Here is a 25,717-nt window from a genome sequence, read left to right on the forward strand (position 1 = left end):
TTAAGCAGTCTTTGTTTGCATTATTCCATTTTATGTTTCTGTGTTCCACATCCATTTGGGCTTAAGCCAATCTCTTAAGCCAATCACAATGATTTCTGGAGAGCTTTCTCAGGATTCCTTCAGGAACTTTTGGAGCACAAGCTCTCCCTTTTCTGAGCTGTATGAGACATTCCCTTTCTTGAGAAAGTAAGTTGGCAACTCCTCAGCATCCTCCTGTGGGAGAAAGCTGATATTTGAGCATAGAAAAGAATATAATAATGCTGGCTCCATCCCCTGTGTATTTCCTTTTTCCCAACATTCCACATTCTTGCTACTTGCCCCTCTACCGTAGAAGCTTCCCTGCACCCTTCAGCACTGTCAAAATGGCCAGTCTATGAAGCAGAGCAACAATTTCCAGTGTCTGGTGCTGATGGCATACCACTGTTGATTAATGGAGAAACCACATTTTAAATACATGTATAGAGCATGTTGCAGGCGTGGGACCTGTTCATGCAGAACATACTTCTTATTGCATGAAATCAGTGGCCCAAAAGAAATTTCTGAGGCATCTGTTAAATTTTTCTGAAGCTTGACCAATCCGATTAGGCAGATTATATGCCATTAAAGGACAGGGCAATTAAGCACAATGTTTACTGAGGAAGTATCTGGAAATGAAGTCTTGCCCAAAAGGTCCAGCAATGCACAACATGTGCTTTTAGTACATGTGATAGTGTATGATTGCAATCAGTTTCAGCTGGTCAGGAATATACCAGACAGCAAGATTGCCTAATGTTAAAACAGCTTCCCATCTCATGACAGAACTTTTCAGAACACAATGCAATTCAGTAACATTGTCGCTGAGTTTAGATGCTTTGGCCTGGGCAAAAGCTTTTGAGGGATTTTGGGGAAAGTGAAAAGATTTTCAGTAAAGTAGTGAACTAAGTGTGTGTGTGTGAGAGAGAGAGAGAGAGGGAGAGAGGGAGAGGGAGAGGGAGAGAGAGAGAGAGAGAGAGAGAGAGAGAGAGAGAGAGAGAGAGAAACCCTGATTTCACCTAACGGGAAATATAAGATGAAGTAAGAGTTCATTGCTTAAATAAAACCTATGATAAACTTTAAGGGAAAGCTAAAAAGAGTAAAAGTTGTGTGCAAGATGTATGTACCAAATCCTTATATATGAGCATAAGAACTGCTGGATCAGTCAAGCATTCAGTTCCCCACAGTGGCCAACCACTTCACGGTTAAAGGCAAGCCAAATTATCAAAGGACTGGAGCAACTTCTATATGAGGAAAAGTTCTATATGGGGCTTTTTAGTTCAGCGGGAAAAATAAGTCAGGGGAGAGAAGATACAGGTGTATAGCTGTAGCATTTATATCATTTTAACACAACACTATACAAAGGTACATATGGAGAAGTATTTTCTTCCTGTCTCATAATGCTAGAGCTAGGGACCATCAGGACAGACAAGTAGTTTTTCATACAGTGCATCGTTAATCTATGCAATTCACTTGCACAGAATGTAGTGGTGGTCACCAACTTGAATGGCTTTAAAAGAGTATCAGTCTAATTCATGGAGGATAAGGCAATCAATAGCTACCAGGCTCAGTTGCTATGTTGGAGGTAGGATGCCCCTGAATACCAGTTACCGGGAATCACAAGTGGGGAGTGCTATTGCACTCTGGTCGTGCTTGTGAACTTCCCATAGGCATCTGGTTTGCCACTGTAACAACAGGATGCAGAACTAGATAGGGCTTTGATCTGATCCAGTAGGACTCTTCTTATGTTTTCATTATTCCACACAAAATGTGCAGATGGTGATTTGCTTAGTGCTTGTCTTATGTGATTCCCATTTCAAGGAGAGTGTCTCATCTCATTTATATCATTCCAGCTCAGAAAATCCATTTTCATATTTCGCAATGTTTTTAATGCTCCTGGGCAAGAAACTGAATGGACAACCGGTGAGATTGATTGAATGAATTCCAAGGTCACTGGACTTTGGTCCACAAGACAGAACACCAGTGGCTCTTGGCATTAAGACTGCAGCATGCTAATCTTCAGAATCCTAAAATTCATATCACCTTCCATTGTCAAGCAAATGACCCTAATTAAGAATGACAAGTTTGTTCTTCCAATTTGTCCTGAAGTAGATTTCATTCCCACTGTAAAACTAGCTCTGAGTTACATGATTGTCCTGAACTTAATTGTTAAAATCAAATGCTGCTTCTTGTGGCAGGTTTGTGCAAAACAGTAGTCATAAGCAAATGAACAACATTGTTTATCATTCCAATAAATAAGCAGTATGTGCTTATTAAATATGACAAGTGCAAATTTTCTAGCTAGAAAACAGAATCATGTACTCTGCTGCCTGAGGTTAGAAAGGACTTCACCAAACCATAAAGAAAAGAGAAGTGAAAGTTTGTACCAAACATTCAGTTCATATTAAAGCAAGCAGAAAGTTTCAGTTAACTTTATTGGGGCACTCCTAGTTGCTTGACAACATTTCCCTAAGTGCATCATGTATCGGAACTTGGAAGTTTCAAGAGAAAGTTAGATGACAAGCCAAGACATGGTTTGTAGATATGACAAACCTTGCAAAAAAGACACCTCTCGTCCTCACATATTATTAAGCGTATGAAACATTTGTGTCTTCCTGAGCAGTTTTCTAACTTTGTTTCATGGACAATTGTAAGGGCTTATGTGGTGAGAAGAATGATAAGAAAACAACTTGCCCTGAATTACTGATCTCCACTCTGCAATGCATTGAGTCCAGGGAATACCGTGGCTATTATGTAGTTATTAGGGTTATATGAAGCCTCCAGATTCAGAGGCAATATGCCGCTGAACACTAGTTGCTACAGTTGGCGAGGACTGTTTCTAACATTCCTTTTATACTGCATGACCCACTATAGAACTGTGGCTTTTTGATCGATATACTGCTATGTCACATTTACTTTCAATCACACCAGAGGGTGTTAGACATGTCATAACCTGTAACGTGCATGCATGCTTTGGTCACCCATGATTCCCCTCATGATAATGGCAGGAAAGAGCTGCATACCAGAATACCGCCACAAATTCTGTCTCATGGCATGTTCCATGAAAGCAGTGGGGAAATTACAGTGCAAAACTCCCACAATTTTTTTGTGTTAATGGGGTTGCAAACAAATCTTTTTTTCTGGAAGCAATTAACACAGAAAGGAGCATTAAACTTCTGCTAGATTTCCAGAAGCGACTTTTACATTGTGTGAAAGCTCACATAAAATGTAGACATTACCAGGTAAGGAAATGTCCGGAAAATGGAATAAAGTGCTGTCTAAATGCAGGTACAACGCAATAACATTTGAAAGTAAATTCATCACTTGGAAAATAGCTTAACTATGGGTGTGATTAACCAAAGTAGTTCCATTAGTGCAAGAACTTCTGCTGAAGAAAGGAACTTCCCCTCCCTCTCCTCTCCCCATGCCTAAATAAATTTGCCTAAGTAAATTTAAAATGGCTTATGTTTACATTGTGTAATGCCTTTCAATGTGACTTACACTGTGATTTAATTAGAGCCGATTAAAACGATAGTTATGAACATTTTATTATTAAAAGGTGAGAGTTGTTCACAATAGGTCCATCTGGTGGATCATGAAAGCATGCTGTGTACTTTTGAGAACCATCTCCTAACACTCTTCTCTCCAATATTCCAAAACTGTGGTGGCTTCCAAGGGGTTGCTGGGATGTATAGTTTGAATTCTCCAGCACCTCTACTACTGAAGAGGACTTATTGGGGCACTCCACCTGGTTCATTTCTGCTGAGTAACAAAGTAAACTCCATACTCGACTAAGAGGAAGAGGTATGAGTTGGAGTGGGACTGTGAGTTTAGATGCTTAATGTTGGAAGGGTGCTTACCTTTATTTACCTGCTAATGACATGCTGCTATCCTAATCAGTCAGGCTACATTTTGTTTCCTTAGAATTTATTTAAATAGTACATTAATGCCCCCCGTTTCATTCCATTGTGTAACTCAAGATGGCATAGACGTCTCAGGTAGTCTTTCATCCAAGCACTGCCCAGACCAGACCTGCTTATCTTCAACAAGATAGTTGCATCATATTCCCCCCAGACACATTTTATATTCACCCTGAAATCAGTCACCTCCTCTTCCCAGCTCACTTCAGTCAATGCAATATTTTATACAATTGTACAGGACAGATCTTATTGTGGCTTATGTCTGATGAAGGCCCGCATTCCTGAGCACACTTGCAGACTGAGCATATATGCATGCTTCCTGAAAAGAACACCGCGCCGACTTCATTCCGCAGTGTCACAGGATAGTGGGCATCCCGTGGCATCCATGATGTGGCCGCGACACATTAACGTGGCCAGGCGGCAAAGGGGGTAGACAGCTTTAAGAGTTGCGTGGTGCAGAAGAGGGAATCCGGTACAGAGCTTCTCCTGAAGAAGCGCGGCAATCTCCCCTTTCCATGCAGCCATTAAAGGCGCAAGGGCTCTTTTTGGTTTCGCTACCCTAAGCCCGAGAAGGCTCCCTACTATCTTTAGAGAGACCCTCCCCTCTGTGGAAGAAGTTCGTCGGGGCTTAGTCTCATGTCAGCGGGGGTGAGGCCAGCCTAACCCAAAGCAGGGCAGCAGCGTGAGGGCGAGAGAGCGCCAGCCTCCTTTGCGCCTTACAGCGTTGGGGCTGGGCTGAGAGGCGGGGAAGAGCCGAGGAGGAGGCGGCGGCTGTTCGTGCTCCTCCGCCCGCGCTGTCTCCGCCCCTCTATGGAGTTTTATAACTTGCCGGGTTTCCGCGTCCTGTGACTCCGGTCAGGTGGTTCCCTCGCTCTCCACAGCTGCCTACGGGAGGACGCGCCTTCCCCCCAGAAAAGAAGGAGTTGAACAAAGAAGGTTTGCCGAGCAGCCGCAGCAAAGCTCTAGGAACCTTCCCCTTCTCGCCCCGCTCCCCCTGAGTGTCGCTGGCGGCTGGGGAGCTCCCGGGGGAAGGCGGGCAGGCGGGCGAGGGGCGCGAGAATGGCGGGGGGAGGCGAGAGAGGCGGCGTCGGCGGCGCGGGGCTGCCGGAGAGCCGGGAGCATCTGTTCAAGGTGCTCGTCATTGGCGAGCTAGGCGTGGGCAAGACGAGTATCATCAAGCGCTACGTGCACCAGCTCTTCTCGCAGCACTACCGGGCCACCATCGGCGTGGACTTCGCCCTGAAAGTGCTCAACTGGGATAGCAGGACCCTGGTGAGGCTGCAGCTGTGGGACATCGCAGGTGAGGAGGCGACAGGCGGGCGATGCCTGCTGGGGGAGCCGGCTCTCGTATGGAAAAGGCGCTCTCTGCATGTGCTCGGAGGCAATCCCTCGTTATGCGGGCTTTATGCGGTCTTTTGCTTTTGGTTTTGCTTACTTGGGTGGAAAGTCAGTGTGTGGTGTAATGGAGAGAGGGCCGGGCTTGTCCAGGGAAGATGCGAATTCATATTCCTTCCTGCTCACTGGGTGTCTCTAGGTCAGCTAGTTTTTGATCACGCCTTATAGGATGGGCATGATCAATACGGTAAGTAGAATTCATATATGCCACTCAGAGCTGCTTGGAGGGGAGGGTTACCCGAATGGGTCTGCCATTATTTACTTGTTGGGGAGGGGGAAGAGCCTCTTTCTCCCTGTCAGTTTTCTAAATGCATATGTTTGTGTTATGTGGAGATACAGTTTGATAAAGTTATTCATGTAGGTATCTTATCTATGCTTTTCCGTGCACACAAGTTGTAGTCTTTTGTATATACCCACTCACAAGCAGAGGTACTAAGCCTTAATGTGTAAAATGTGTACGTGTAGTAAACTTTTAAAACATGGGCATAGGTTAAAGGTCTGCATGTGTGACAGCTGTGGAGGTTGTGGGGTTTCAAAGATGTTGCTAATTCTATGTTGCATTCTGGATTTTCCAGAAGTTATCAGTATCAGCTTAACTAGAATATTTCTAAGTGTACTTTTTACATTATTCCAGACTTCTGGTGAAATGTGTTAAAAACTCTGGATTTTGGAAATGAGTGTCATTTCTTATGATTTATGGCAGTTGCTGTGTTGTTCAATAAAAGGTGTTACTTCTTGTTTTAGACAAACATCTAGTAACAGTAAGTTGCAGGGAGCTTTTGATGTGGCATTTTCTTCAGTTGGATGTAGTCTTGAAAGAGAAGTCTTCCCAGTTTTGCAAATTTCGTTGTAATAGTCTCTTCGGTTCCTCTTTTCCTTTAGACAATTGCTAGCTCCCAGTTTACCTTTTAAGACTACAAATTCTTTTCTATAGCAGTGGAATGCAAGAAGGATTTCTTTTTCATCTGCCAAGTTGACAACTTTCCAGTTATGGGATCAGCATTCTCTTCCTAGTACCCCCTCCCTCTCCACAACTGAGTCCAGCAACTATTTATCATAGTGGCGCTGTGGGTTAAACTACAGAGTCTAGGGCTTGCTGATCAGAAGGTCGGCGGTTCAAATCCCTGTGACGGGGTGAGCTCCCGTTGCTCGGTCCCAGCTCCTGTCCACTTAGCAGTTCGAAAGCACATCAAAGTGCAAGTACCTTTCCGGTGGAAAGGTAAACGGCGTTTCCGTGCGCTGCTCTGGTTCGCCAGAAGCAGCTTTGTAATGCTGGCCACATGACCCGGAAGCTGTCTGCGGACAAACGCCGGCTCCCTCGGCCTATAGAGCGAGATGAGCGCTGCAACCCCAGAGTCGGACACGACTGGACCTGATGGTCAGGGGCCCCTTTACCTTTACCTTACGGTATAGAGTGGGTCAGTTGGGGGAAAGCTACTAAAACTGCAATTCCCCGCCCCCTTAATTTAAAAAAGTAATGTGATTGGTGCAAACCTTTTGCTCTTCTGACCTTTTAGTTGGCTGAATTGATGTGATTGCAGAGCAGCTTCGAATTGGGGGTGATACATAGGCCGATTTACAGTGACATATTTGAGTAGGCCAGATTTCATGCAGCAGCATTTGAGCTTTGCAAGTGTACTTTAACCTGGGTGGCATCAGGCAAGTTGCTCACCTTCAAATACTAGCCTGTAAAAGTGAATCATAATGACTAACTTAATAAGGTTGCTAGGACTGTAAAGCAGCTTTTATATAAACGTACTGTTAAAAACTCCATTCTAATAGTTGATTAAAAATGAAGGCTGTTCACTTCTCTTTTGAACATTTGTGTTACCAAAGCAGTCACTAATATGGGGAGCATTTATATTGGTGTGGGTTTTCCCATTCCGCTGGTAGCCCAGAAATGGTCCTTGTTACATATACTTACATCTACACAACCAGTACAATTTAACAGTGCTAACAAGCACCACCTGTAATTTCTCTGTTGCTGTTGCTGCCTAATTTGGGGGCAGGGTGGGGGAGTGGGTCTGATGATTGATTTTGGACTCATTTGTAATAGCTCAGCAAAGGTTTCTGACACCTAGTTGTTAAAGAGCCGCAGTAAAATGACTTTCCCAGCTAAATTAGGCTGTTGAATGAAACAAGCAAATCAGGAATGGATTTTTGTGTGAAAGAACTATGAACTTGGTACAGTTTGGCATGGGAAAAGAATTCCTGGGCTTAGAATGTGCTCCGAAGGAATTGCTGATTAATTTTAACAGTATGTCCTTTGCATCTGATTCTGATGGGTGGGTCTTTGTGATCTTCTAGTAAACAAAAGTACATCCAACAAGTCTGCCCACCCCAGGTGTAAGGGTTGAAAAAACAGGACACCAGTGTTCAGTAACATATATATGAGTCTCAACTGACAGCCAAACTGTTGCAAATGTTTGTTTCAGATGCTGGGTTTCATTGAGTTCTATTGAAATTATCTTTTCAAGATGAGGTTGCAGATTGATGTACTGATCTGCAGATATTGGGTGCTTTTGATTTAGTCTTTTATTTTTGTTTATCTTAAGGCTGTTCTAAAACAATAAATCTAAATAGTGTTTACTATTTTCTTCGATAGAACAACAGGAAATGACAACCTGTTGTCAGTACCAATGAGACTGATGATAAAGGACTAAGTTTCAGATATTCCACATCCTAACCTGTCCCAGACAGCGTCAGCGATGGGAATAGGCATGGCAGGGACAGGGATAAACGAAGTTATGCAGCATCCTAAAACTGCCTTCATTCAGCACTCGGTGTAACTTTTGCCAGCAGAGTCACTGGTGTAACTGAAATGCACCACATAGGAGTCAGTGGAAGGGAAGCTAGTGAAGTTTGTGCTGGGCTTCCACCCACCGCAGGGAGAAAAACTGGGCCAGAAGCAGTTAGAATGTGGCTTAGGTTGCACAAGAGATACACGGGAATATCTTCCTGGTTAGAATTCCTTTGTGACTGTTGTATTTTCATCACATCAGGATGAGAGAATTGGCTGGTTTAAGTCTCTTGTCCAGTTAGTTCCGAAGCACAGTGTGTGAAGAACCAAATTCTGGTCTCCAAAGCTTTGTGTTACATAATGGTCTGATCTTTCTGTGGTCTGGCACCTTTCAGTTTTCAGCTAATCAGTGCCATGAAATGTACTTGTAATTGGTTGCGCTTCATAAGTTAATGAAGTGCAAGTCAGTAGAGCGAAACATAACAATGCAGAGAATGCAACCTACCTGGCAAGGAGCCTGCTGAACCAGTGTGTTCCATTTGTCAATCCCCTAGATGTTTCGAAGTGGGTCCAAAACAATTTTGCACTGCACTTTCTACAGAAGTGGTTACTGCAATAATAGAACATTATAATTATTGCAAGGTACAAACACAGCAATCACGTGAAGTACAGAAATAATACGTTCTTGGAGAAACTACCAAAATGGGAAAAGTTGAAGTTTTACTAAGGTGGCTGTGTAAGTTCTGATTATTCCTTTTATGAGCAGACAATCTTCCACGCAGTGTTAGAAACTCATATATATATAAGCTAGGTGCCAAATGTCTCCTCAAACCAGGGTCACAGTCACCAAAATGGAATGCCTAGTTCCATTTTTGGGCCAGACAGCTCGGAAGTAGTATTTTTTATGCAACTTTTGGGTTCCTGAAATTCATTCTGATTGTGTAAAGGTAAAGGGACCCCTGGCCATTAGGTCCAGTTGTGACCGACTCTGGGGTTGCGGTGCTCATCTCGCTCTATTGGCCGAGGGAGCCGGCGTTACAGCTTCCAGGTCATGTGGCCAGCATGACAAAGCCGCTTCTGGCGAACCAGAGCAGCACATGGAAACACCGTTTGCCTTCCTGCCAAAGCGGTACCTATTTATCTACTTGCACTTTGACGTGCTTTCAAACTGCTAGGTGGGCAGGAGTCTGATTGTGCAGATAAAGTATAATGGATAGAATTCTACCGGATGTGTTGCTAGTGTAAGGATTCCCAGGCATGCACCTCCAGATGCTGGAGACATCGGGTGCCATCTTGGCGCCCGGGCATTTTCACTTCATCAGAAGTGGTCAATAGCCAGGTGCAAAATGTGCCTGGAAACCTTCAAACTCTGCTTCCATTCAAGCAAGTCTACCTGTCTGCCCATAGAAAGGTTCAAGCCATTCAACCTGTTTGTACTTGCAAGATGCCATTCAAAATCTTGTGACATACAGCCATTACTTATGTAACTTAATTTCAAGCGGATTTATTGTTACATGCTGAAATACGTGTGCCCAAATTAGGTTACTGAGACATCTGAGTTGATGATTGCAACTAGGGAAGCTAAAGCACACATGCCTGACAAGAGCCACTCTGACCCTGGAGCCGATTATATTCTGAGAGAAACAAGTAGGATCTACAACAAAATATTGACATTGTGGCATGCTCAACTTCTATTTCCCTGCCAACCATGCTTTCTTACAGGATACTCCAATCCATTATTAGCACACTAATGCAAAACTTGGAGTTCCCTTGGAGTTTGTCATGCTGGCCACATGACCTGGAAGCTGCATGCTGGCTCCCTCGGCCAATAATGCGAGATGAGCGCGCAACCCCAGAGTCGGTCATGACTAGACCTAATGGTCAGGGGTCCCTTTACCTTTACCTTTAAAAAGGGACCCAGGTGGCGCTGTGGTTAAACCACTGAGCCTAGGGCTTGCTGATCAGAATGTTGGCAGTTCGAATCCCTGCAACGGGGTGAGCTCCCGTTGCTCGGTCCCAGCTCCTGCCCACCTAGCAGTTCGAAAGCACGTCAAAATGCAAGTAGAGAAATAGGAACCACTACAGCGGGAAGGTAAACGGCGTTTCCATGTGCTGCTCTGGTTTGCCAGAACGGCTTTGTCATGCTGGCCACATGACCTGGAAGCTATACGCTGGCTCCCTCGGCCAATAATGTGAGATGAGCGCGCAACCCCAGAGTCGGTCACGACTGGACCTAATGGTCAGGGGTCCCTTTACCTTTACCTTTAAACATACTGATGTCCCCTCTTTTTCCCCTCACTGACTGCACTTGATCTCCTGATGATGCTTCCCAGCTGAGTTTGCTATAAGAGGAAATAATGAAGGTTAGAAGTAGAGGTTCCAAGAATATCGCGGTGTGTGTGTGAATGAATGAATGTTGAGCGTCCCCTGCAATGGGGTGAGCCCTTAACTAGGCTCTAATCTTGGTACATGCTAATGTCAGTGTCTCTGTGTATGTGCATTACAAAACCTCATGCTAGCACAAAGTTGCCCAGGATTTCCTACCGGTAGTTTACTATTCCAGCATAATTTACGTTACCATCTCCTTAAAATTGGGAAATAAGTTTTTATGGGCCCTTATTTCAATGTTTGTTGAGTTCAACAACTTTGTTTTTGTTTTTCATGACAGTCCGCAGGACCCGACTCTTTTAAATGTTAAATCATGAGGGGTTTGGGGTGGGAAGGTGAGGAAAGCATTTGGAAGCAAGTTCCATTAAATTCAGTGTGACTTTCAGTGTAATCCTCAACATGACTACTCAAAAGCAAGCTCAGATCAACTCAGTAGGGTTTACTTCCAGGTAACAAATTATAGGATTATGACAGTGATGGCCAAACTTGGCCCTCCAGCTGTTTTGGGACTATAATTCCCATCATCCCTGACCACTGGTCCTGTTAGCTAGAGATGATGGGAGTTGCAGTCCCAAAACAGCTGGAGGGCCAAGTTTGGCCATCACTGGATTATGGCTTTCAGCAGTGCATATTTGTAAAGGAAATGGTGTGGTGATGCATACAACCAGCAGAGCTTCTGGTGCAGAGATCCCCTGCAGGGAAAGAGACTGTCCTGTGACAAGAGAACTAATAATGGGAGCAGTAATGAAGAGCAGGCAGGCTGTGAGGAAGTTATAGTAGGGATATGAGGCTGCAGCTCAACTGTTTGCTAGGCTGAATATGTGGTGCCTGAACATGGAAGTTGCTTCTCCAAAGAGAGTATCCACCATAAGCTAATGGGAAGTGGTTGAGCAGCTAACAGGAGTGGTTGAGCAACAGGTTTTTAAAAAAATAAAAAGTGCATGGCAGTAGACTTCTCTGAAGTACCACTCTTGATTAAGATAAATGAGACTCTATTAAATTTTACAGTAGTCTCAAATTAAAAATGTTCTTTTTCACTTGAAGAATTCAAAAGGAGCAAAGTACCACACTGATAATCTCTTAACCATTCCTCTGACAACTCACCTAGAAGATTTGTAGGCTGCAGTCCTAAGTGTGCCTATTCTGCATTACAATAAATTGTCCTTGGTTAGCTACCCAATGAATGTTTTGCAGCAGTAAATATGTTCAGTATTTGGGGTGCATGCAGATAGTAAATGGAAGGGTCTCAATGTTCCTACAGATGATTTCCAGTTGTCAGATGCATTGCTAAACCAAACGTGCAAGTTCTTAGTAAAGCTTGCCCTTTAGAAAAAGGGAGTGACGCTCCAGAGTGAGCATGTGATAGTCATTCTCTTTGACTATCTTTGACTATTGTCTGTCTTTGCAGTATTGATGTGTGGCGACAGGCAAAATAATTCTAGGCTTGTTTTGCTTTTTAAAATGAAATGTGGTTATCTGAAGCAAATAGGAAAATGACTCATCTAAATCAGGCTTAAAATCAATCAAAGTTGGTATTTATATCCTGTATAAAAACAAATTGTATTTTCAAGTGGAAATGAGTAGCTAACTTGGGGTAGAGAATTTAATTGCAGGAATCAAGAGTGAGTTGAGACTGTTTCAATATTCATGTGATGGCTGCTGCTGATGTATAAGACTTGGTACATAGAGTATTCTGCTTCAGAGGAAACAAATTTCTAATTCATAATCGAGTTGAAACCACACATTTACACAAAACAGCACTTCCTTATTATCTTGCTTAATCAGAAGTCTTGAAAATAAGCTTAAAATTCAGACAAATGGGTCTCCATTCACAAGACTTAGCTCATGTGATAAAAAGAATGAATAGTCACTTCTACATTTTACCAGGTCTTTCCACAAGAGCAAAACTAAAGCCACAAGACTTCAGGGACTTTTGCTTAAGTCTTGCATTAGTACACACTACTCATTTTTGGAAGTCCTTCTGTGGCAGTTGCATCTAAACTGGAACATTGCGATCTACTCTTGCAATCCACAACCTGTATTAAGCAAGTAACATACTTGGGCTGGGATCAAGAGGACCAAGTTAGGTGTACTGAGAAGCCTGCCTTTCCAGAAAAGCTGATTCCTATGCCATAGTGAAACACTCATAGTACATACATAGGAGGATGTCTACTGCAAAAGGGGAAATGAACATGCTTTATTTCGGCCTTTGTCAATATCCAGACACAGAGGTTGCTTGGGCTTCCAGTGATGAAAATGGACTGAGGACTGAATACCCAATCTTTGGAGGGAATACAATCCTATCCAGAATATGCACATTCCCAGACCCGGAATCCACTCACTTGCAGGCATGTTTTTTACTTACCAACTACTACTTTACTTTAAAATTTTATTATTACAATGAAAAGTATGGTAAAGGATAATGTAATAAAATAATTATAAAGACAAAATAGCCAGATGAATAATTATCACAATACAAACAAAACTTTCTGTTATCCATAAATTCTTCCCAAATAGTCAGTAGTAAATCCATTCAATATATTTTTATGGTGTTCCTAAATGCGGGTGGAAATTGTTACATTTTATTACACCAGTACAGGATAAGCATAATTCTATTTTTCAATAATAAAATCATTAGATTGTCCACCTTCCCTCGCCGTCGTATAATCGTTACAGTAGAATGTATTTGCCAATTCCCAGACCTGCAAAATCCACTCGTCTGATAAAGGAGTCCCCCCCCCCATTAAAACAAGTTGCCATATGTGCCACTGTTAATAAATGAAGTAACATTCCTATATCCGTTGACAAAACCAAATCATGCATAGCCAAATGACAAGATTAATGAGTGTTCAGAAGAGTCATATCCTGTTGCAAGTTTGATTTAATTTATTATGACTGCAGAAGGCTTAAATTTTCAGGCAGAACCAAAAATACCAGACATATCAGCGTGGCTCACGATTTACACTTCCAGCATATATTTGTTCTCCTCTCTACCCTGTAAAGCCTTATGGGTGCTAAATACCAGCAAAAGATAAATATGCAAAAGCTTTCTTCAAGAGTTGTGCTTAGGGTTTGTTGGGGGGGAACATGCTGTCATAATCAATTCCAAGTCTGATGCTCTGTCAAGTATCTTTCCCACAAAAACCACAAAAACTTTTTACTGCTGAATCGGATCAAATGGCAATTCGTTGAAAACCCAAATTTCCATTAATTCCGATTCAATGTTAAAGAGCAGGTTTTCCCAGGGGGGAGGTGCTTGGACACAGAGGTTTAAAATGCAGACTTGTGCCTTGAAAGCACAGGGCAAAAAGTAAGTGTGGATGAGGCCTAAATTAATGCTGTCATTTTATCCTACTGGCTGCACTCAGTACTTGCGGAAGAATGGCCAAAGCAATTATGTACCAGGTCTTTTATATCTATCGATCTACACTTTCAGAAATAATATCGTTATTTTTCTTCCACAGTGGTAATTTTTCTTCAACGACAGTATTTATTTTTTGGCCATAGAAATTGTTACTTGACAAAACCTTTAAAAAAACAAAAACACAAAACCTGACAGCTAAATTTATTAACACAGTAAAATACCCCCCGCCCCCAAAATAGTTTTTCTCTCATTTACCCATCTTCTTTCACACCCCTTATTATAAAGGACATTATTGCACCTTATCAGAACTTCACCAAGGTGTCCAGATAATGCACCATCAATATATTCTTCTGTACAGGGTTACCTCGGGTTAATAACTTAATTGTTCCAGAGGTCTGTTCTTAACCTGAAACCATTCTCAACCGTGCTATGGTCCATGGGGTCACGAAGAGTTGGACACAACTAAACGACTAAACAACAACAACAAATTCTCAACCTAAGATACCCCTGTAGCTAACGGGGCCTCCCGCTGCCACTGTGGCACCGCTGCACGATTTCTCTTCTCATCCTGAAGCAAAGTTCTTAACCTGATGTACTATTTCTGGGTTAGTGGAGTCTATAACCTTAAGTGTCTGTATCCTGAAGTGTCTGTAACCTGAGGTACCACTGTAATATGTTCAAGTTTGTGCCAGTGTGCAAGTCTAGGGATTGGAGGTTCAAATCACAGGCTGCCAGAAGTTGATGAACATCTGAGGCTAACTAGAAAAACAGGAAAAGTTACAGAAAATAGCTGCAACACTCGTCTACCCACTAACCTTTCCCCAGGTGTTTTAAAAGAGTATGTCTTGAAGATACTTTGTCCACTTTTCAAAACGTATAAACGACATCACCAGAGTAGGAGGTAACAAAACAAACAAACAAAAACCCCAAAGAAAATTATAAAGTTGCAAATTAAAATGGCTAAAAATGAAAAACACAGAAGCGGGATAAAATCCAGATTTAAAAGCAGCAGGATGGAATCACTTGGTATAAATTCTAGGCACTGACATGAAATCAGCTGGGTAAATAAAATAGTCTTGGCATGACAGTTGAGAGGAATGGTGCCCAGTGGGTCTCTCTGTATCCAGTAATAATATCATGGAGGCCCAAATCTCCACTTGGCCAGTAAGGCTTCTGGGTGCCCTTGGCAAGTCATTCATGGTGGTATACTGGTGATAAGTGGACTGAAGATGGTGGAGCATAAAAGTCTTAATCTCAGGGTCATTTTGCCCCATGTTGGGCAAAAAGATTCCTGCATTGCAGGATGTTGGACTAGATGGCCCTTGGTCCCATGATGCACAACCACCCTAAGAAGAAGCACCTGTAGCAAAGATCCCAAACATGAGGTCCCTTGCTTCTCTGCAAGGAAGCTGGGAGGCAAGCACTTTTAGTGCAAAATACGTTGCTTCCAGTGCAGGGCTTGCCGGGACAATCGTAGAAGGGCACAGTCTTGACTGTGAGCAGAAGAATCACAAGCCTCAAACTGTAAATCTAAAATGAGAAACAGAAGAGACTAGCAAAATTAGACTGGGATATGAGTTTTAAAGCTATGTCAAACGGCTCCCCAAGTCTGCTTAGATTAGGTAGCAGAAGGTGTTGAAAGGATACTGAGGTGGAAGGGATTTCCTTTCAGATATTATTAGCAACATGGTGTGCATGTCTCCAGGTAAAGTGGAGCTCTTAAGTTTAGTTTATGCAATTTCTTAGCTGTCGTTTCCGAAACAAGACTCATGGCATTGCAAAGCAGTTAAAATGCACTAAAGTTAAAACAGTGCAACCGAGCCCCCATCCCAACACACTAACACATCAGGGATAACATTAGTGGAGGCCAGTATGTATGAAATCAGCCCCTTGTATCACATCTTATGCAGATTCCTGACTTGCTTGAATTCGGTTCCCTGGATTCGTGTGTGTGGCTAAGGAAATGGTAGCATGGAGAGGAGAGCAAACTGCACATGACTCTGGCCTTGAAATTTCTCTGCTAGACACAAATAAGTCAAATAACTTACAGAGCATTTTAGCAGTTAGTTCGAGTCTCTTAAAAGGAACCAGGAAGAAGCACACACCAGAGGTTACAACACCTCCCTCTGTATAAATTGGGTCATTCCTCTAACTGTTTGTGTTACTTCAGAAGATGAATGGCCTTTAAAATTTCATAAGGCAGAAGAAGTGTGGTATGGCAGGTCTGCCAGTTCGAGAGGTTTCAATATGTTTAAAACCTGTGATAGTTGTTAGTTGTTGGCAGAGCAGAATAATGTGAGAGCTTGCTTCAGCATGGGCTGTAAAATGCCACACAGTGTTGTGCATAGATGTTAGGCTGGCTTTCTGGCCTTGGCTGCTTTCCAGAGAAACTTGTGGCAAGCAGATGGGAAAGGAGGGAAGAAATGAGAGAAGAAGGTGCTGTCACACCACTTGCTATGCTGCAGTTGCAACTGTTTCTCACTGGGGTAGACTATCAGTTAGGGTCTGGCTAAAACAAGCAAGGTACGTCACGGTGGATTATTATTATTAGGTAAAGGTAAAGGGGCCCCTGACCATCAGGTCCAGTCGTGTCCGACTCTGGGGTTGCGACACTCATCTCGCTCTATAGGCCAAGGGAGCCAGCGTTTGTCCGCAGACAGCTTCCAGGTCATGTGGCCAGCATGAGAAAGCTGCTTCTGGCGAACCAAAGCAGCGCACGGAAACGCCGTTTACCTTCCTGCCGGAGCGGTCCCTATTTATCTACTTGCACTTTGATGTGCTTTCGAAGTTCTGCTAGGTGGGCAGGAGCTGGGACCGAGGAACAGGAGCTCACCCCGTTGCAGGGATTCGAACCGCTGACCTTCTGCTCAGCAAGCCCTAGACTCTGTGGTTTAACCCACAGCGCCACCTGGGTCTGGCTAAAACAAGCAAGGTACGTCACGGTGGATTATTATTATTAATTGAATTTATATACCGCTCTATACCCAGGGGTCTCAGGGCGGTTCACAGAATAAAATCAAGATATAAAACCACAAAATGCATTAATAAAAATAACAACCCAATAGCCCCCCCCCCAAAGAAACATTTTAAAAGGGCATAGAACAGGCATGTCAAAGCTGCGGCCCTCCAGATGTTTTGGACTACAATTCCCATCTTCCCCAACCACTGGTCCTGCTAGCTAGGGATCATGGGAGTTGTAGGCCAAAACATCTGGAGGGCCGCAGGTTTGACATGCCTGGCATAGAATGTAAATGGGATCAAGCAAAGGCCTGGTTAAAAAGGAATGTTTTTGCCTGGCACCTAAAGGTACATAGTGAAGGCGCCAGGCGAACTTCCCTGGGGAGAGTATTGCACTGACGGGGAGCCACTGCAGAGAAGGCCCATTCTTGTTTTGCCACCCTCCGGACTTCTCGAGGAGGAGGCACACAAATGAGGGCCTCGGATCTGGGGTCTGGGTAGGTTCATATGGAAAGAGGCAGTCCTTGAGGTATTGAGGTCCTGAGCCGTTTAAAACAAAAGGAAATTGTATACTTTGCTTGTGGTCAGTGGTGATCAGATGGGGTTTCCAGTATGCAACTTGTTGCCATTTGTTTTATGCAAATATAGAAACCTCCATTCATTTCTCCACACTTGGATTCTATACATGGAGAACCACTGAACAGGGCTGAAGTCTACACACTGCATGAAGTGTTGAAACCCCTAAGACAAGGCAAGGTGACTGTTAAAACTGGTTTTGAGCAATCATCTCTTCAGAGCTGACAAGTGTATTATGTCTTCCTTCTGTTAAAGGAAATGAATTTTCAGTATCCAGAGCTGTTTTAATTTTGGGTCAACTTTTACCCTTAAAATGGCGGGAGAAACAATTAAAACTATATCTAAAACCAACTATAGCAATTTAAAATGTATCTAAAACCAACTATAGCAATTTAAAATGTATCTAAAACCAACTTTTTAAAAACATACAATGGAACATACATTTCAGGGGACTAAAACTGGTTTGTGACTTCCTAATAACACTTCTATAATTATACATATAGCCCCATCAAACATTGTTTGGTAGAAGCTCAACTTTACCATGTATCTGCAGCATGGGAAATGTTGGAGAAGTGCCCAAGGTGTAAGCAGGATGTGGTTAACCAGAACTTGTAAAAGAAGCATGAATGGTTTGGGGAAAGAGTAATGAAGGTTCAGAAGGCAATAGTCACAGAAGAGAAGTGAGCTGACATGCATGGAATAGGCATTCGAGACTGAAGGGGTCTGGCCTTGGACGGGGATCTGTTTTTTCCTTTTTCAGGTGCAGTAGCAGTAATTTGATTCAGTAACTAGAAATAGTGGACCAGTGGTAGGGAACATGTTGCCCTGGATGTTGTTGAACTCTGCTACCATAAAGGGTTTCTGTCATGTTAAACTTCAAAACTTTTGCCCAGTTTTGAATACTTACAATCTAACAAGGAGAAGGGTAAACTCTTGTTGTTCTAAGTTTTGACAGAATTTGCCTGCACCTTCACCATTACCTCATTGGTTTGTATAAATATGGTAGACATTCTGAAGACTAGTTAGGTTTGCACAATGCTGGTACATGTGCAGAGTTTCAGTTAAAGCAAGCTTCTCGGTAACAGAACTTGCTGCTGGAGTTGATGCCCACAGGAGTAGTGTTTTAACAGGCACTGTGTGCAATAACTAACTTTGTGAATTGGGAATTCCACTTTTCTCAAACTCTGTGATGTTGCAGAGTATACTGAAGGATTCATGGGGCAAGGTGTTTTGTGTGTTTGCCCATGACTTGATCTAGGGATGGATTAAGGTCTATTCTAGAACTGATGTCAGCTTTACTTTAGCTGATGGACCTAGTTTCAGTAGACTACAGAATGCTGCGTTGTAGCCAGGTATGTGTGACTCCATGGGAAGCTGAAAATTGCACTGATTTTCTGGTGCTGGATCCATCATCTTCAAATGTTTGATCCTAGCACCTCAAGTATAGTTTTATAATGAGTTTAGTGAGAGGCTTTTATGTCTTTAACTTGGCTGGTTAATATTACAACAGTGCATACATGAACAAATTAAAACATAAAATGTGGAATAATGATCCAATTTTTCATTACAGTGCCTACCCCAGTACCATAGAAACAGCCTCCCCGTGCCCTGTTTAATTCTATTGCAGTTTTTAAGATCAGCATGCATAATCCTCTTTTTGACTGTGTGCTTTGTCTCTACAAAAGATGAAAGCCTTCCATGCAAGATATCCAAGATAACTTTGATTGTTTATAATTATACAGGTTTTTACAAACTTGGCATATGTGGTCAGAAGGGGGGAAAGGGAGGGTTGGTTGATATAGCGTATTGCATTCTTGCAGAAATCAATTGGTGTGGGGAGGAGGGGGAGAAAAGCCTTGTGTCACAGAGGGAGCGTTGCGACTACTCTAAAGTAACGACTCTCCAAACCATTGCCTTTTCATGCTTTTATTGTGTGCAAGCTTTTTACAGTGCTAGAGCTGTACAGGGTACATGTTCTTAGTCTGACCCAGAACCCTGGAGTGACGCTTCCCGCGTTTTCTTCCAACATAAGAGTCTGGGCACCCCAAATCTCCTTCCGCGTTTCCTTCTGCGTAATTCCGGAACCGGAGGGAAACAGGGTCTCCTTTCCATGTTTTCCTTCTCCCCCCTTTCCCCCACTCTCTATTCCTCTCTCCCGTGCAGCAGAGGCTCTGCTATCCTGCCAGAGCCCTGTCTCCTACTTCCTACTTCCCCACTGGACTCTTCTCCCTCCCCGCTGGCTCCGCTGCTGGTGGAAGAGCTGCTCCTCAAGATGGGAGGGGGCTCTCTGTACTGTTTCCCCCTCCTATAGGAAGTCTTATGGAGCCCATAACCCAAAATTGCTGGGGCTACTGTCTACCTAAATCAACTCGGTCAAAGCAATTCTCTGGCAGTGGAAGAAAGGTGTGTTCTAAGTCCTAGCCCATTGGCTTGGTTAAGCAGCCTGCTCTCAACAGGCCAAAAGCCAATTAAATCCCCACACACCTTAAGTCAGGGGTCCCCAGACTTACCGTGCGGCGGGCCGGTGCCCGCCGCGCCGACCGCGCGGTGGGCCGGAGGGCAGGGGAGTGCGCGCGCAGCGGGCCGGAGGGCGGGGGAGTGCGCGCCCGTGCGCATGCGCACACGCGCCCATGCGGGAAAAAAATCGCCGAAAATCGCTTGTGATGTCAGGGACTTCGGGTTGGCCACCTTGGCATGTGCTCTGGTGGGATCTGTAAAAACTCGCTCCTCCTTTCTACCTTGCTTGTACTGTACCCAGGGTCATTAGGCAGATGACCTCCAGCACTTGACAAGGGATCTCAATCTCCTGTTCATCGAAAGACGTCCTAGCATTCTTAGTACTTACTCAATGCTTGACCGTTAAGCAACTAGAATTCTTTTAAGTTATTATCAATGTGTAAATGTTAGTTTGATCCCTTGGAAATAGGGTACATGAATTTTGCAATAAAATGTGCACACCTTCAGCCATGAATGATGGCTTTTGCTTGAACGTCTAATCCACTGCTAAGCTGAGTAAAGCTATTGCTGTGGGGATTAGCTTGAAGGTAGATGTGACCAGGGTGTGTCTGTGTCTCAAGCCTACTTTGCAACAACAAGGGGTTGTGCCAAAGGTTATCTGAAACAAGAATGGGTCCCCCAACATTTCAGGACATGCACACCCCCTGTGCAGACATCCTAGGCTCTAGGAACATAGGAAAGGTCTTGCATACAAGCGGAAGAGCTTGCTGCATCAGGCCAATGGCCCATTTAGTCCAGCATCCTGTTCTCACAGTGGCCAACTACATTTATATTAAAAGCCTGAAAATAGAACCTGGGTGCAACAGCAACCCCCACTTGCAATTCCCAGAGTCAAACCACTGGTCTATCTAGCTCAGTATTGCCTACATTGATGGGCAGCCCACTCTCCAGGGTTTCATAGAGTGGAGATTCCCAGATCTATATGGAGATGCTGATGACTGAACGCAACACTTTCTGCATGCAGGGCACCAACTCTGTTCACCATAGATGGACACTGTGTTCAGGACTTGTACAAACTGTATTCTTCACTCTTCCAGTTGACCCTTTCCAAGAGCGCTTGATCTGTGCTATGCAGGCCAGTGGTGTTTGACCAGATCAATTGTTTACTGCTGGATTCCCTAAATTCTGGGGAGGGGGGGGATCCTCAAAGTCTTGTGCAGGCAGACTTCATTATTTCACTCATCTCTAGCTCTTCTGAGTGCTAGCTCAATTGGACATACATTTTCCCCATATTCACATGATCGGCTGCCGCATAACCTGATTATCAGTATTTAACAACCCCTTTTTGCTTTGGCTACTTTAAGAAAACAGTGCCTCGTGCTGCCCTTCGTAACATTTGCCCCCTTGTCTTTCAGGTCAAGAACGCTTTGGCAACATGACCAGAGTGTACTATAAAGAAGCTGTTGGTGCTTTTGTAGTATTTGATGTCACAAGAGGCTCAACATTTGAGGCAGTTTCCAAGTGGAAACATGACTTGGACAGCAAAGTGCTTCTCCCAAATGGCAGCCCAATCCCTGCAGTTCTAATTGCCAACAAATGTGACCAAAAGAAAGACAGTGGCCAAAATCCTTCTCAGATGGACCAGTTCTGCAAAGAAGGAGGTTTTGCTGGGTGGTTTGAAACCTCTGCAAAGGTAAGAATATTCTTAAACCAGGGTAAGCTTTAAAACTTATGTGTATGCACCATCGCCCTTACCACTGAAGTCAATCTGTGTTTGATTATGTAAAAAGCCAAATGTCCCAGAGCTTATTGCTTATCCTTTCTTAATTTTGATGTGGTTCTTAATTTAGTGTAAATGAATCTTCTTGCTATGTAATTATGTGGTATATGATACTTACGTGTTTTAGTCATATGGACGGTGAAGCAGTAAAATCCAGGAAACGAAACTTTAGACCAAACTTTATAGTTAACGGCTGTGCTTTTGATCTGAGGAGCACATCGCCTGAAACAGTAAAAGCTTCTAGGAAGATCAGACACATGTGACTCTTAAAAGAAATGGCAACCCCACTGCTTCTTGCTTTGAGCAAACATTTGAATAACTAGAATCGCAACCCATTTCTCATGATAAATGTGTAAGGAAGCATAGCTCACTGGTAGAACATTTGACTATAAGTTCCAGTTCAGTTCTGGGTGTTCACTCAATAGCTGTTCTTGAAGGGAAGATGTGTAACTAAGTACTGTATATCCTTGATGTTCTAAGGGGCCCCAAGTTCTAAGTTTCATGTATCTCTGCTTTAAATGGCTTGAGGTAGGACAGCTGATGCTGCCACACATAGTTGACTAATTGGGGCAAAATTGCAGATGGGAGCTAGTAATTTCATCCTTCTGAAAATCACGCATTCAGGTGCAAATGCTGTCCATCAGTAGCATATTACTTTTGACAAGAAATGGGCATTCCAATATAAATTGGCACCCACATTTCTGCCCCAACTACTTAACTGAACCACACATATGTAGATGCGGAGAAATCTTGTCCCATAGCAATGATGGACAGTGGAACTGACTGTACAGCAAGAAAGGGAGATGTGAATAAGGCGCTAGGAAGTAATCTTGATTGATGTCAATTCTCAACATATTTACTGTCTGATCCCTGCTTAGCTAGGCTCATGCGGGGGAGAAGCAAGCTCTGAAAATGTTAGTGCTGCTGCTGCTGCTGCTGCTGCTGCTGCTGCTGCTGCTGCAGGAGTGTATCTGTGATGCCAAAGCAGGCAAAAGGGGGGGGGGAGAGAAACTAAATTATAAGCTTTTTAATGCAGCTTCTTCTATCCACCTGAAGATCATTTTTCTGTGTAGAAAATGAAATTCAACATGGCAGTTGTTTTGCACTGGTTTTAGAAAGGTAAAGTTGCAGACTTTAACCTTAAACCAATTGCATGGAAGCTGAAATAACAGTCATGAAGTGGTTTGCTTGTAAACTTTAGTTCTGAACAGTTTTCCTAAATTGTTTGAATCAATGTATCAAAACAGCTTTTACACATATACAGCAAGTCTGCAACCTACGCTGGGCTTACGTTCAGGGATCGTACCTAAAGCCAAAATAGTGTATCGTCAAAACCCATTGAGTGCATTGGCGGATGGGATTGCTGAAGCCTTCCCCCCCCCCTGGATGCCCACCCCCTTTCTGTCCCCTTCTAAAAAAAATTAGAAAAGGTTTGCCGAGCATGTAAAGCTGAATGTGCATTAAGTTGCAGGCTTGTTGTAAAAAGCTTGGATGCTGAAGAGGTGGCGCTCTTACGTAGATTCTTCTACACAGGAAAGCATTAATTTGTCTCCTATGGTTTCCTCCACAGGACAATATCAACATAGACGAAGCTGCTCGGTTCTTGGTAGAAAACATCCTTGCAAATCTCAAAACCTGTCCTAGTGAAGAGAATGATGTCGGGAGACTAAAACTGGAATCAGGTCCTCTGACAGCAGAAAGCAAATCTCAGTGCTGTTAGTTACATCCAATCTTGCAGTGACACACTATGTCAGAGCAGTGAGATTCCTGCTCCTCATGTTGGACTGCTGCTATGGTGCTTCATCACAACAATCCTAATGAGGAATTGTTTTTTGTAGAGTTGGTCACACTTCAGGCGTTTACACACCTTTTCCTTTGTTGGGTAGGACTTCAAATTGCCGTCTACACTATATCATTGTCTGGTTGTGAACCATTTAGCACAGTTGAAAGCTGCCTCCAATACGAAAAGGCAGTATTTATCCTACAAGGCAAGGGTCAGTATGGGTGACTCAATCCCAATATTTATCTTTCACAGTGCAATTTCAGAACTAGAATAGGAACATCTGCCTATGAGTGAAAATGTTCATTTTAATAAGTGCTATTATCGTTTGCTTATACCCCCTTTAATGCATACAAAATCCTATAGCTGCCTCCTTTTCCTCTAATGTCTCCTCCATTTGTCTTGAACACCAAGGCCACCAAGCCTTTAGGGACACTTGACACCCAAGAACACTTCATTTCTGAATAGCACAAGACTGATATTAAGCAATGGTAATCTTAAACTCTATTGCTTGGAAATCGGGATAGGAAGATTATGCTGTTTGAAAGGGAGTGATAAGGATAAGTCTGTGCTGTCCCATCTGACCACTTCTGACTCAGATAATGGGAACAAACATTCCAGTACACTTGCATACATTGCATCTGTGCACAATTAAACTCTTAAGGAAAACCTCCCTTCTTGCACAAGCACAATTAATTCTGTATGTTTTTAGGGTATCTGATGGGTTAAAAATGAATAATGTGCCTGATTAAGCTGTCTCAAGAATTTTTTAAAAATGAAAACAGATTGCAACACTGTCAACTTCGATCTTTTAACTTATAGGTGTACTAGTAGAGACCTCTTCTTAATCATGCTATATTTATAGTACAGTACCTGTATTTTTCCACTTTTACTATTTAACACAAGGAGTAACGCTTGATTCAAGTCTTGCACAAGAGCAATTTGCAAATGTGGAATATATTATTAGTTTTATTACTTCTGCTATCTGCTAAAGCCGTGCGCGCAAAAATAAGAAGTCTGAAGTATCTGTGCAAAAACTGCCTTTTTCTTATGGTGTGTGTGAAATGGGGTGACTTCTGTAAAATATTTAACACATTGCTTATTACAGTCTTAAAACCTGTTAATCCTGTTTTGGTTTCTGCACCTTACACCTATATAACATAGCATGCCAGCCGCTAGACATCTTAAGGTACTTTTGACCTAATATTTCTGAAAGCTTAAACTGGGTCACAAATCTATTTACCGGTATGTGACCAAAGATGTTTTGATATGATTTAAATACCAGGCAAATATTTTTATGATGTGAATGCACACGCCTAGAGTTTTTAGAAGGTATGTTCAGGCACTTTGTCAAGAATCCAAAGAGAGCATCTCATGTTCCTAGACTTCTGTTTCTAGGCTTGCACTAATTTTGTTGAATTCCACAAAAGTCAAAGCCCCTTTTAATGCTGAATCCCCTAACCCATTGTGGTTATCATTTAGTTTTCTAAAATAAATAAAAACATTTGGAGTAGCTTTTAACACACATGAAGTGCAAACTCTAAATGTGAGCTTGAGTAACTCGTTGTTTTTAAAAAATCAAAATGCACTTTCTGATGGTAAATATAATGGTAAAGCATCCTATAGCCACCTTCTGCACCCCAAACTTGCTGTATTGGATGTGGAGGGGGTAGGTAACTGTGTTTACATTAACAGATGTGTGCAAATGAACATGTTTATAAAACCTCATTGGAGATGCGGTCTGCTAGCCTCCAGCACTTCTTTACTTCTGAGTAGGGCAATAAACAAGAAACATTCTTTGGGGGCCAGGCTTTCAGCATTCTGCTTAACATGGCAGTCTTTTGAGCACAAGTAATCTCTGCTTGTAAGTAAACAATCATGCACAGGTCAGCAAGACGGATAACATCACACTACTTGTTGATACTTGTCCAATATGATATCAATTTGCAAGAAGAAGAAAAATGTTTTGTATACTTACTGTGAGTTCACGCTGTCCTTGAGAAAGCATTGCACCACTTTTTCTTAAGAAGGAACTCTCACTTCTGCAGCTTTTTAATTAAACAGTTTAGTCAAATCTTAGCTTTCCAATTACACGTTTTTGAATATTTCTTCCCAAAATCTAAGTGAGAAGTTTACATTGCATTTTGACAGTGGGTGTTTAGAGCTCTGATATCAGCAAGCTGCTCTGATCACTTCTAGAATTCTTAAAACATTCAAAAGTTAAACTTCATTGCAGCATATAAAACAGGCTGAATACATATCACATGATTTGTGCTAGGTAATGGTAAAGCATCCTATAGCCACTAGAAATGTACCAAAGGTGGGGAAAGAGACACCTGCTAGCTTG

The 25,717-nt window shown here is 42.8% G+C and overlaps 1 protein-coding gene across 1 annotated transcript; it reads left to right on the forward strand.

Annotated features, from left to right (window-relative positions):
• Positions 1 to 4,775: 4,775 nt before the first annotated feature.
• On the forward strand, positions 4,776 to 24,939 carry RAB32 (RAB32, member RAS oncogene family). The gene is made up of 3 exons (XM_035108806.2): positions 4,776 to 5,232; positions 21,226 to 21,503; positions 23,161 to 24,939. Exons 1-3 carry the CDS (start codon positions 4,992 to 4,994, stop codon positions 23,308 to 23,310), a joined length of 669 nt encoding a protein of 222 aa, XP_034964697.1. The 5' UTR covers positions 4,776 to 4,991; the 3' UTR covers positions 23,311 to 24,939.
• The last annotated feature ends 778 nt before the right edge of the window (positions 24,940 to 25,717 follow it).

This window comes from Zootoca vivipara, chromosome 3, assembly GCF_963506605.1.
Source record: "Zootoca vivipara chromosome 3, rZooViv1.1, whole genome shotgun sequence".
Classification (NCBI taxonomy): domain Eukaryota; kingdom Metazoa; phylum Chordata; class Lepidosauria; order Squamata; family Lacertidae; genus Zootoca; species Zootoca vivipara.

What these genes read in the sequence shown, in the direction of transcription:
- RAB32 (XM_035108806.2), top strand. Translation starts at nt 4,992, where the DNA reads ATGGCGGGGGGAGGCGAGAGAGGCGGCGTCGGCGGCGCGGGGCTGCCG. An exon ending in GCAGCTGTGGGACATCGCAG is followed by an intron (nt 5,233 to 21,225) that starts GTGAGGAGGCGA and finishes CTTGTCTTTCAG; the next exon opens with GTCAAGAACGCTTTGGCAAC. An exon ending in GGTTTGAAACCTCTGCAAAG is followed by an intron (nt 21,504 to 23,160) that starts GTAAGAATATTC and finishes TTTCCTCCACAG; the next exon opens with GACAATATCAACATAGACGA.